General features: G+C 41.2%; 1 protein-coding gene across 1 annotated transcript; it reads left to right on the top strand.

Annotated features, from left to right (window-relative positions):
- Positions 1-3,059: 3,059 nt before the first annotated feature.
- Positions 3,060-7,488, top strand: cebpg (CCAAT enhancer binding protein gamma). The gene is made up of 2 exons (XM_069664496.1): positions 3,060-3,175; positions 4,479-7,488. The coding sequence occupies exon 2, from the start codon at positions 4,580-4,582 to the stop codon at positions 5,075-5,077; it is 498 nt and encodes a 165-aa protein (XP_069520597.1). The 5' UTR covers positions 3,060-3,175; positions 4,479-4,579; the 3' UTR covers positions 5,078-7,488.
- The last annotated feature ends 5,404 nt before the right edge of the window (positions 7,489-12,892 follow it).

The raw sequence follows: 12,892 nt of genomic DNA, 5'->3' as shown, positions 1-12,892 counted from the left end.
GTAGAAGGCTTGGGCAAAAGGTCATTGAAGAATTTCCAGGCGAGGTTGGGGAGTGTTTGCAGCTTCATAATGAGGTTCTATGTATCTTTGAGAAAAGAGAAGTCTTTGGGAAACGCATAGATCTCAGAGGAGGCTAAAAGATTATTTAAATAAAATAAAAATAAGAATGATTTAAGACATTCTGTGGGTCCTTGAGAAGGTTCAAGGTTTCAAGGAAACTTCTAGTGGTTCTTGAGAACAATCAGGGATTGATAAGGCAGTTCAAGGTACAATCAAGGAGGTTCTACAGATCTTGAGGAGGTTTAGCGACCCCCGAGGAGAATCTTTACATCCTTGGGGAAGTTCCAGTTGTTATGAAGGGAATTTAAGGTTCCTTGAGGAGGGTTAGATGCTATTCACAGCTGATAGAAGTGGAAAAAATGTCCTAATATAAAACATCAACCCTGAAAATCATCAGAAAAAGTCTTACTCCTTTGAGCCGGGGACGTTTTAATTTGAAACAGGAAGTATTAAAATAAGTAATTATTTCTGTCCTGAATAAAAGAAGAGTACAGAATATTGCTTGGTCACCTTCAGTACACGCTGTACTCCAGACTGTCAGTACAGAGGTAGTTTGACTTGGCACACTGTGAGAGTGGATGACTCAGACCATGCGTGTTGACCTTTGACCTCTCTGACTGATCACACAGCAGAGTATTCACACTGCATGCAGTCTCCATTCAGTCTACTTTCCTCTGTTTCTTTCATCTCCTATTGAAACATAAGTAAAACAGAAACTCGCTCATAATAATCTAAGACACACATGAAGCTTTCATTCGCAGATTTTATTGTCGTTTGGTTTTATATTAGCTCAAGCTGAGTTGACCTTTAATGAATCCCTGTTCACCACTGAATAAAAAGATAAATGTAAAAACAGATAAGACTTTTGTTTCTTCTCTCTGCAAAGCCACCAGACTCCACTGACAAAAACGGTTATTTTACCTTTACCGAGGACGCAGGAGTTGCAGGTCTAACACTGCCTTGATCGACTTGTTTGATTGTGTTATTGTGTACCTTTAGTGTTTTCAATGGTTAGTTCAGATCCAAATCAACATATTTTTAACACATAATAACAACAACAAATAATCACATAGAGACAGCATTAGACCAGCGACTCCCGGGTTCTGCAATGTAAAATGATCATTTTTCTCAATGGTGTCTGGTGTCTTTTAAGAGACAGGGTGTTTTCAGTTTTTAAAAAAAGCATCCTAATCTTGAACAAAAAGGTCGATGCTTGTAGGTATAATTTCCGTAACACTTAGAATAACAATCTGACCCTGACCAGGGTTAAATATATTGTAAACATCGTAATAACTCTTAAAGTCTCAACTTTCTGTTTCAGAGCCATAATAACAACAGAAAACTGCGCTGTGAATGTGTTTATGCTGCTGTTATAATTATTCTTAATGTTTTACAGAATAAAAGTCGGTTAACCTACCATGTTGAGTTTTAATTGAATGTGCCTCGAGAACAGAAAATACTCCTGAGGATGTCATAGTGATGTCATCAGGGTTATCTCAGCTGAGCTTGGACACTTACACATATCTATCATATTTCCACCTCTGCTGCACACATGTCGACAGTTTTAAATCTGTCTCTGCTGAGTCCTCAAACTATATGCTACTTTTAAAGGAGAACTGAAATGAATCCACAGCTGGTCAGGAAGGTGACTAGGATGTGACGTTGATGCTACACAGAAGCACTTCGTCATGTCTGTGGAGGCTGCTGAAGAAAAAGATTCTGTTTGTCCTGTGAACATATTCTGACATGGTTAGATATCACGAGAAAATAAAAATCACTGAAATGAGAAGATAGTGATTGCATAATCACAAGCGACACATGATACCTCTACAGCTTTCTGTACAAGTGTGTTTCCCTGAAGGACACTGTTAAAGAGAAACTACAGTGAAGGTTACAAGACAAGTTTCTTGTCTGACGGGAATCCAAAGTAAAACTGTCACTTTATTATTTATAATGCCATTGAAAAGTTCAAGTTCTTGTATTATCATGTACACAAAACTCCAATGAGGCAGTGAATGACAATTAAATTCTCCCCCAGGCTCCCCCTGACAGTACTCTTAGAGATAAAGCACTCAAACAACAGAAACACAAACAGTTCCTTTAAAGTAATAAAAAGTAAAAATTATTTAATATAGGAGCTGCTGTGAGTGCAGCAGTTTATACATTAACATCATGATTAATTGAATGTTTATTTGAATAGGGGCAAATATGAAGCAAGTAAACCGATACCACACACTATAGCATTTAGTCTTGGCTAATTTGCAATGCCCTTTAAAATACATGAAATCAAATACACCAGAGACAGTACAAAACAGACTCAACAGCAATAAAACAGATAGGATACAAAACACCCTACAATAAAACCAACTATAAAACAGGAAGCAGAAAATTAAACATGACTACATGACTGAGCCCTCTTCAAAAACAGTTTCAGGTTGAGTTTAAAATGCTCCCATCTAGTTGGAGCTCTGCAGGTAAGGCATTCCACATACTGATTTCTGAACAGAAAAAGGGCTTCATCCAAGTAATAATTTACGAAAAGTCATTGATATATAGTCTCCTACTGACAAATAAAAATGCATTGTGAACATATACCTTACCTGTAATGGTTATGCAGCAGTTATTTTCTTGAATACAAAGTAGTTTTAAGGTGGATTCGGTGTTCTAATGAATAATATGGTAAAAGTTATTTATATATTATTGATAGTAGTAGTAGTACACAATTAATAGTTTTAGTGTGATCGCATTTCGTCATTTCGGTATGAAGTCATGCGGGCATGAACTTATTTGACCAACCTCACATTACATAAACAAAACTAACAGAAAACAGCCGCGTCCTATTGGTCGAATAAGATGTCAATCATTGGGTACATTGCATCACTCTGCGGCACAGTCACCTGTGATTGGCCAGGCGCTTACTTTGCTCCCGCCTCCTCGCCTCTGATTGGCTCATCCTTGACATTGCCGTACATGGTAAAAGAGATTTCGCAATCCTCTCCTCTCCATGTTCCAAACAAAAACACTCAGAGCTCACACAGACGGAATTTAACTCCAACTTTCTTCGATAACTTTTTACACTCTGACGTATGGTTGACTCCACCAACGCCTCGTGAAGGTAAACTGTGTTTTTAAGTCTTTGTTGGTCCGAAAAACTGAGATAATAGTACGGTTAGGGCTTGTTAGCATCCGAAGCTAACTAGCTGGCTAGCTGCCCGGCTAAACAGGCAGTGCCCGGGCTTGTCAGAAGAAAGTGTACGTGTAGTTTCGTTTGTATTTAAAGCCAAATAACACACATATTAGCGTTCGTTATATCAGTAAAGGAGCATCTTGTTTTAGCGAATCATCTGTTGGCGGGTTCAGGTGAGAAAAAAGTTGTTAAAAGTGCTCTGAAATGTAAAATTCACCGACTAGAAGCCAAACATGCGGATTTGTCAGTCATTTCGGCACGTTTATCGTGTTTCTTAATTTCTCAAAACTCATTTAAGTCATGTAAAAACTGAGATTTGTGCTTAGCCCCGCATGACTCCGGAGTTCCCCTCTTTCGGCACAAAGAGAGACGGTGATGATGCAACAGCAGGCAACAGCCGGAGCTCTGCTGGTTTTCACCCGGAGCGCTTTTCCCTGCGCACAGCTGACTGGCTGCATGGCAACGCGCCGACCAATCAGGGCAGCGCTGCTAATTGGCCGTACAGAATAGTAATCCCGACCAATTACCATGTCAGGAGCCCGCTGCTGTTCATGGATACCAGGGCGGAGGAGGTGGGTGTTTATGAGCAGCAGCGGAGGAGGTGAAGCCTCCTGATTGATGGATTGAGGTCGGCCGAGAATCTGCAGGCTGACTGCAGATATACAAAAATAAGATGTTTGATTTCTTCATATATCTGAGAAGTACAGGCAGCTGGAGAGGCCATGGATTGCGCAATTAGGGTTAAATTATTTGCTTCTCAATGTTAGGAATTATTTGCTTCATGGATATCACAGGACATTCCCATCACTGCAGCGATTATTTAAATGATGAACACACAGAGCAGACTGTTTATGCTACAGTGTCTCTTCCTTTAATGTCAGCGTGTGTTAAAGCAGTGTGGGAAATGTTTAAAGTCAATGATTTATGGTGACAGTACCTTGACTTTTCCGGTAGGCCGTAAAGCAGCCATATTTGTTTTCTTCCCTCATGCTTCTTGTTTATCATTTAAAACAGGAAGTTGATGAAATGTTTTGCAAACAACAAATAATACAAAAAGAGTTATAATTACGGCTTACACGTTGATGTAGAAGGCATCCATCAGTCTGTCTGATCATCTGCAGACTGATTATCGAAACTAACTCGGAGTGTAGTGGATTAATGAACCAACAGTTACTTAGTTAATAGTTATTTTTTTCCTGAATATTTTAATAACATTGTCATCCTCCTCTAGGCTCCGTTGAGGTGAAGAATCTCACCCTCTGCTTCCTGTAACCGATTCATCTGTACACCTGAGGAGACTCGGACATCAGTACTTGCAGGCAGCACATCCAAATGAGCCGGCCGTCCCAGGCGAAAATAAACACATCTGACCACAACAGCGTGAGCGTCATCCAGAGACAGGCCCACGCCGCCACTTCCTCCTCATCCCTGCCGGCCGCCATAGCCGGACTGCAGCAAGTCCCTCAACTTGTCCCAGCAAACCCTTCAGCCGGAGGCGGTAAGGCCCTCCCCCCCAGCAAGATGAAGAAGCCTTCTGCAGACAAGGACAGCGATGAGTACCGCCAGAGGCGCGAACGCAACAACCTGGCAGTGAAGAAGAGCCGCATGCGCAGCAAGCAGAAGGCGATGGACACGCAGCAGCGTGTCAACGAGCTGAAGGAGGAGAATGAGCGGCTGGAGGCCAAGATCAAACTGCTGAGCAAAGAGCTGAGCGTGCTCAAAGACCTCTTCCTGGAGCACGCCCACAACCTAGCCGACAATGTCCAGCCGCCCGCAGGCGCTGAGGGCACCAGCCCCGTGACCAACGGTGCCTCCACCAATGGGCAGTGAGGGAGGAGCCACTGGGACGTTAGATTGGCTGCAGCTTTTTTGAAAACTTCTGTCACTTTTGAAACATGGAGTCACTTCTTCTTCACAGCTTTTTCTTTTGGTTATTACTTTATCATATTTAATGAACCCCCCTCCCTCCCACCAAAACATTCATCAGAGTTCCCACATCCTCCATCCTCCTGGAAACGTATCGTCCATTGCAGAAGTTTTGGGGAAATCATACGATTCTTTAAATGCAGTTTTGTATGATTTTTACAAAATGCTTTGTTTTCAGTAAAATTTCACTGAAAAGTCTTTTTAAGCAGTTACTGTTTGAGTTGAATTTTTAAATTCAGTCGAGGAGAAATGATGCAACCGAACAGTCATCATGGGAGAAGTCAAACAGACTGAACATGTTATTGAATGATTGGAGGAATGTGAGGAGATCCTACAAACTCAGGCGTCGTCCAATTAGGATTCACTGTGAATCGGACAAACTGGACCAGCCGGCGTCTGTAGGAGCCAGAGCACTCCTCTCCCGTTCCCTCTTCCTGTCGGCTTTAAAGTCGGACCGTCTGGATGTTTGACTCACTCGCTGCACCGCAGCGGCCGCAGGATGAAGATGTAAATTAATGAATTTCCCTTTTTTAGGATGTGTATTTTCTTCTGTTATTCTACAAAGAGTTTTTAAAAATGTCTAAATAAGAAACCTGGTGAGATAAATTTTGTAAATTCACTACATGTTGATGATTCGAGGACAGTTCTGATTGTTCAGAGCTTCAGCCATGACTCAACACCAAAATGAACAATGCATTTTTGATTTGCAGAGCATCCACACACATTTTACAATCAACACATGAGGGTTAACCTCTCCGTGAGATCCAGGTTGTTTCTCAGAAGAAAACACAGAATTGTCCTTTACAGAAAGAATCATGTTTGAGCTGAGTACTTTTAATGCTGAGTCTGACGGTGGAGGTGGAAGTTTTATTTCACAGTCTGGGTCACTGGGTTATGTTTGAGGCTGATGTATCTGCAGGTGAACACAGGCGCACTGCAGCCTCGGCAAAGACAGGGTTAGGATGCCTTTTGAAGCAGTTATTACGGATTAAAATAGCAACTATGGTTGTTTTATTGGCATTGATGGGAGAAATGTTTTTCAAATGTAATCAGAGAAAAGCCACAGAACTGACTCCTGATAAATTCCCTGTTCTTCAGAGAAACTCTGGCCACAAACTCAACAATAAGACCCAAATTGTGTGTTTTAAAAAAACAGTTTATGACTCCAACCAGCCCCTCACCCGCCATCTCCACCTGGCGGGGCTTCTCGGTCCAGACAGGTGTAGGTGTGTGTGGTCGGGGTCAGACTCAGACACCTCATGTGTCAGACACTTGTGGTGAGCTGCAGCTTGAATTAAATCTATTCTTAAACCGCGCCGGGTCGTTTAGCGGCCTCTAATGGGTTTGGAGCAGATCCGGACTGGTCCACCACGGCCGCACCCAGCACGCTGCAGAGGTGGGCGGGGCTGCGATGTGTTGTTGTCTGACTTCATAATTATGAGAGATTTGTGCGGGCGTGGAGTGTTTGTGTGTCAGGAGCTTCACCTCCCTGCAGGAATGTCCTCTGTCTGAGTCCTGCTGCTCCAGAGCCGCTCGGCTTAGCGTTCCCACAACGTTCCCACAGTGTTCCTATCGCTCTGTCACTGTAAACCAGCTCTGATCTGACTTTTCAAGTGTTGCTATAGAAGTCTTGTGTCTATGATCTGTAACCAGACTGCAGGTTCAAGTTCTGACCTCCAGTTTAGAGTTATTTAAACTGTTTTGAATACTACAATCCCCATAAGCCTCAGCTGCCATTGCTGTGATAAAGAAGCCAGACAGTCAGCCCAACAGATAACCTGCATTCTTGTTCTCCTATAAAGGTCCCGCGTCCCAAGTTGGGAGTCGTTCTTCTAACTTCCGCGTGTCCACGAGCTTTAAGTCTTAATTTGGAAACAACGGATGGCATAAATCAAAGATATGTTCTTATATTTATGTCAGAAACCTCATGTAAATTTTCCCAGTCGGAATGCAGGATTACTGATTACCCTTGAAAGATGTCCAAGACACTAACAGGGAGCAGAATTAACCAGCTGAGCGTGTTTTCAGGTTGAATTGGCTGTTTATGAGTGAAATGCATCCTGGGAGTTGTAGTTGACATCTCCCTGACACACTTGTTTGTGTTTTGTTCCTGTTATTGAACTGAGAAAGTGTCCAAAAGAGCATGATGTATGTTACCCCATGTCTTTAAAGTGTTGTGTAAGAAGAGAAATAACTATCTGGATTTTTTGCCTGAATCACGAAACTCTTCTCCCAAATATGAAGAAGATCATGTTAAACAAGTTACTTTGAACTTCAGGGAAACATGTTGTAACGTTGTGGGAACGTTCTCCGACCGCGGCCTGAGCTGCACAGATCACAGCCTCCATCTTTTCCACTTTTCTATTGTTTATTTTCTACACGTTTATTCCAAAAAGCAGCATGTCTATAAAGAAGTCTTTGCATGGGGGGGAGGGGGGGCACCGTGTGTCTGCTAAATGTTTAACTGCGATCAGATTAAAGAAAAGTTGTGTCATGGAGCGAATCAGGAAACAGATTGTTGTCGTGCTGGGATGTTTGTCATGTTTCGGTCTGAATGTTGCTGGGCAGCATTTCTCTGTCGTCACTCAGCTTTTTTATATCAGAGGAATCTGGGCTAACGTGCATTCTAAATTAAAATTGAGTATAAAAGTTGGACCATGTGTTTGGAGTTTGTCTTTTATAACAAATGTGTGTTTTTTGTTTAAGTCCCTGCAACAAGTCAAAGACTAAGGCACCACAACACTGAACATCTTCACACTCAAACTGCCTCCTGCACACGTGACAAAATCAACACTAATAATAATACTGAAAAGATTTATGTTGTAATGGTTCATTTCTAATGAAGAGGATGAGGGTCAGGCCCAGTGTTGCCGGATCAGCTTGACAGTTTCAAATCCTTTAAGCCCAAATCATAACCTTGCTAGAAACCCGTAAAAAAAAAACATTACATATGCAATTGAAAGCAGATCATAAGCATAAGAAGCTTCATATCTGCATCAAATAAGATAAAATGTTAGATAAATATGCTATTGCAACCCCAAAAGATAAGATGATACTTTATTGATCCTCAGGGCAACCAAAGACAACCAACAAGAGAAACAATTGAATACAACTCATGTCAATCGAATGGGTAAACAATGAGTGAGTGGAAACAACAAACCGTAAAATGACAGCTTGTTTGTGTTCAAAACCCCGCCACATGTTGACACGAGCAGCCCAAAATCCATCTACCAGCCCAACGCTGTCTCCCCCAGCCCATCAAAGGTCATCACAAGAAGCCCAATCTGGTCACACTGGTCAGGCCGAAGAGGAACAATGAGAGAAAAGGGTTTCTTTAATACTTCAACTTTCGAGACTGAAGTCGACGTGTGCAGATTAAGTCGATATTTCAGTTGAACCAGAAATAAAACATAAATAACCGGAGGAAGATTTTTATCTTTCGTATTTTCGCATATAAAGTCAAAATGTCAAGACTGAAGGCGACAGGAACAGAGTACAGTTTATTTTTAAGAGCCGGATATAAAGCTCAAGAGACGACTCCAAATGTTCCTTACATCAGCATCTCTCTCGTCACGTCATGGCTCGATCCAAACCTGAACCCCATTAAAACCTCCTGAATGTGATCAAGAGGAAGATGGACAGTCACAACGCCGAGCTGCTCCAAGAGCGGCCTAACGTCACCCAGCAGCACTGTGACAGACTGGAGGAGAGCATGCAGAGATGCACGAGAGCTGTGACTATAAACCAGGTCACACTGATCTGTGAACTCTTCCCGAGTTAGTATTCTGTTGTTTGAACTCGAACTTTTATTTTTTTGCTTTATTTGAGCTCTGAAAAACATCTTTTTTGCATCGTTTGGCTTGTTAACCAGTCATTTTCTGTAAATTAAAGACCTCAAAATAATATTTGATTTGGAAGTAGGAGAAATGTTGTTTTTACAATAAACAAACGTTCATTTTACACAAACACAAACCCATAAATAGTAGAACCAGAGAAATACATGTTTTTGCACTGGTCTCTGAGCTGTATAAATAAAATAAATCACAGGAGACATTTTTTTTTGCTTTTTCAGATTAAAATAGAAATGTCAAAAATAAAGTTGACGTGTTTATATTCAAGTCAATGTTTCAACAACTATCTCCACATGTCAAGTAAATCGTCAACATGTCAGAAAAAAAGTTGGACCAAGTACAAGAAAAAGAAAGAAGCAAAATAGACCAAAATATTCCGGCTTTATTCTAAATGCAGGATAAGATGCAAAAAAATATGTACAATGAAAAACAGCTTATATACATGGACGACGGACGATACAGCCGGCTGGAAACGATCCACTTCACTCTGCTCTGCAGGATGCTTCTAATGGGCTGGGACCTCTGAGTGACATCAGGGGTCAAAGGTCACAGAGAGACTCAGCCTCAATAACTCATTTCTCTGCAGTCCAGTCATTCCTAGTCAAGCTCAGGGTTAAATCAGTCAGAGTGTGTGTGTGTGTGTGTGTGTGTGTGTGTGTGTGTCAGACAGATAAGAGCCCTCTCAAATCAAACAGCTGAATGTGCAGCTTTGAGCGTACGCGACAGACGTGATGTTGGTGAATGATTGACACGATGACATCACGATCGCCTGAGCCCCATGAACCTGGACAGGTTTTTTTTTTCTGTGACGTTCAAAGGTGAAGGAGTGAACCCGTCAGCTCGCAGTGTTCAAGGTTTACGTCTCCGCCTGACACAGAAATCTCCCCACGCAGAACCGGTCCTCCCACCTCCTCCTCCCATTGTTCCCAGAATATTCCGGGGCTGCGTCAGTGTCTAAAAATAAACCTGAACATCAGCTTTTTTTAGAGCACCTCGCAGGTTAAATAAGTTAAATTAGACTTAATCTGAAAATAGGCAAAAGAGCTGAATGTTCACATGTAGCCCGTCTGCAGATTAAGCTCCGACTGCTTCACTGGTTTAAGTTAATTACAGGTAGAAAAATAAAGTCTCTGCTTCATGTTTGTGATGTTTCACTGAGTCAAATATTCCACAAACCTGCTGCATCATTTTACAAACATTTCCCAGAATTTTTAATGATATTTTTTGGTATTTTTGATGTTTTTGTTTGTGCTGATGGTTCTTGTACACACATTTAGAACTTAGAGAATGGACAGGATCCAATGTTTCAATTGTTTCCATTGATTTATGTCAAAATTCAGACTTTAATTTTTTTAATATATTTTATTTTTTTATTTTTTTTAGAAGAAAGTCAGAGTTCTGACGTTTATATTTTGATTTTTTTTGTTTTACAAAAATTTTTTCATTTTTTAGGAATGAGTACATATTTTATTGATTATATATTTTTGATTATTTTATTCTTAATTCTTCTATTCTTATTTTTTTAGATTTAAGTCAGACGTCCTCCTTTAAAAAAAAAATAATAATAAAATTATTTCCTAGTTTTTAGATATTAAAGTCAGAATTTTGACTTTTAATGTTTTGGTTAGGGATCATATTTTTTATTTTATCTTTTAGATTAAAGTCAGAATTTTGACATTAATCTCTTTGTTTTTTTTAATTAAATTTTTTTTTTTATTGCTGAAAAAACATTTATTTGGAGTGGAGATTTCACTAAAATCTCAGTAGTTTTTTTTTATTTAGAATTTATTTTAGAATTAATTTTTTAAAATCAGAAATGACATTTTTCTCACATTTTTTGGCCCTAATTGTCTTCCATACCCTGTTTACTCTTTTTTTCTGCACATTTATGAGGTAGTTTCATTAAAACCACAGGATGAACGTGTCAAACCTGAAAGCTGAGTCTTGCTGAAACACTCAAACCAAAACAAGGAGCTAAAAGAGGCTGATAGGCTGCAGGGTGGAATTTGCCTCATTAATCAAAAGCAGATTTTACCTTAACCACTAAAATCCCCCTCTCTGATTGGTTCCTGATGGAAGTTTTTTGGCCTCTGCAACAATAACCCCTCCCTCTCTCTCCCCTCCCTCCTACTGGTACCTGGGGGAGAGGAGGTCGAGCTGAGGGCGTGCGAGGCTGTTTCTGGCCAGGAGAGCGAGTGTTGTTGGACTCCAGAATCTCTGAATGTAAACTGATATTAATGTTCTGCAAAGCTCGAGCATCGAGGAGTTATCAGGAACATTACTCAGCGTGGGTGGGTGGGTGTGTGTGAGTGGGTGTGTGTGTGTGTGTATTAGTGTTAGTGTGTAGCTGTGTGTTTCTTTGGTTGATTGTTTGGCACACAGCTACTTTCTGCAAAAGACAATAACAAACAGATTCCAACACAATCCATGAATATAAACCTACTTTTGCTTTAACACGTTTGTAGTCTTAGAAACTAAACTGACAACAGTTAAACCAAACTACAGCGTTCCTGAACAAACACACACACACACACGAGGTCAGAGCAGATCACAGACTGTGTATAAGAAGTGAAGAAGAAGCTGGAGAGGAGAGAGTGGTCAGCACTTGTGACGTCCATAGCCTGTTTAAAAAGATGGCCGACATGACAGCGCCCTAGAAGTGAAGCCAAACCCTCTCTATCGCCCCCTGCTGACTGGCTGCAGTATAGCTCATAGAGCCCGCCTCCTCCATGTTAACAGATGGGACATGAGTCAAACTATAAAATTAAAATACACGTCAAATACATTTTTCTCAAACATGTTTCTGTCATTATAGTTAGTTCTTATCATGCTGATTTATGTCCAAGTGTTCATTTTTCTGACTAGTTAACTTTTAATTAGTTATCTGATGCTGTAAAAAGGGGGCGTGGCCTCATGATTGACAGCTCTGTTGAGAAATGGGGCTCCTGCAGCGTTCTGTTCCCGAGTAGCAGAGTAGAGGAGGAACGGCGAGCGGAGACGTAACTAACACTAACACTACAGTCATTGAACTTTCCATAAGCGTGAATATCTGCTTCAGACCGACACAAGAAGCTGTTCTGCTGCAGACTGAGGCCACCTGAGGGCTCCAACACGCCAAGGACACAAGGTAAAGGTGCGTGTCGGGTAGAGGAAGGGGCGGGACGTCAATACAGCAGCTCCACTGGCCGATCTCTACTGCACCCACTCTGGGGGGGTTTTAGCTTCACTTTTGTACAACGAGAAGAGGTGGAGACGCGTCGTCCATCTTTACGTACAGTCATTGGTGTCCACTGGGAGCAGGCCTTACCATCCAAAGGTCTGGTGGGTGGAGTCGAGTTCATCAGGACATTCAGCTCCCCTGGCCTTGCTTAAATGACGCCAATGTAACGACAGGAATGCAATTACGCCCATGTTCAATTTTTTTCAACTTGAGCAAGAAATTTGTGTGAAGTTGCGTTGCAGAAACTGGGTTGAGATTCTCCTGCTTCATGAGGTCCATGTGATTTTATTGCAGTAAATGGGTCATCAATGTATCAACATCATGATTCAGATTTACTTTTCCCGGTCTGTGCACACGACAACAAGCAAAAACTTTAGAATGTTTTTAATGGGGTTCAGATAAAACATTTCTGATGTGATCTCTGATAGAGGAAAACTACGGAAGCCCTAAGCGGACATGCATACATACATACCCCGTTTTCCTGTGATGAAGAGTAATTTCCGGTTGTGTTATTTCGACTTATTTGTCTCGTTATCTCGAGATAACGAAGCTGCACCACCGTAACGTCACATGATCATAACTTGTCTCCCCAGAGCTGCAAAAACAAACGTATTGTTATCTCGAGATAACGAGATAAATAAGTTTGAG

Source organism: Semicossyphus pulcher, unplaced genomic scaffold (genome assembly GCF_022749685.1).
Source record: "Semicossyphus pulcher isolate SPU_LCO1_2020_fin unplaced genomic scaffold, fSemPul1.0.p SCAF_1, whole genome shotgun sequence".
Taxonomy (NCBI): domain Eukaryota; kingdom Metazoa; phylum Chordata; class Actinopteri; order Labriformes; family Labridae; genus Semicossyphus; species Semicossyphus pulcher.
The sequence above is the reverse complement of the archived record's forward strand: the minus strand, read 5'-3'. Positions and strand labels throughout refer to the sequence as shown.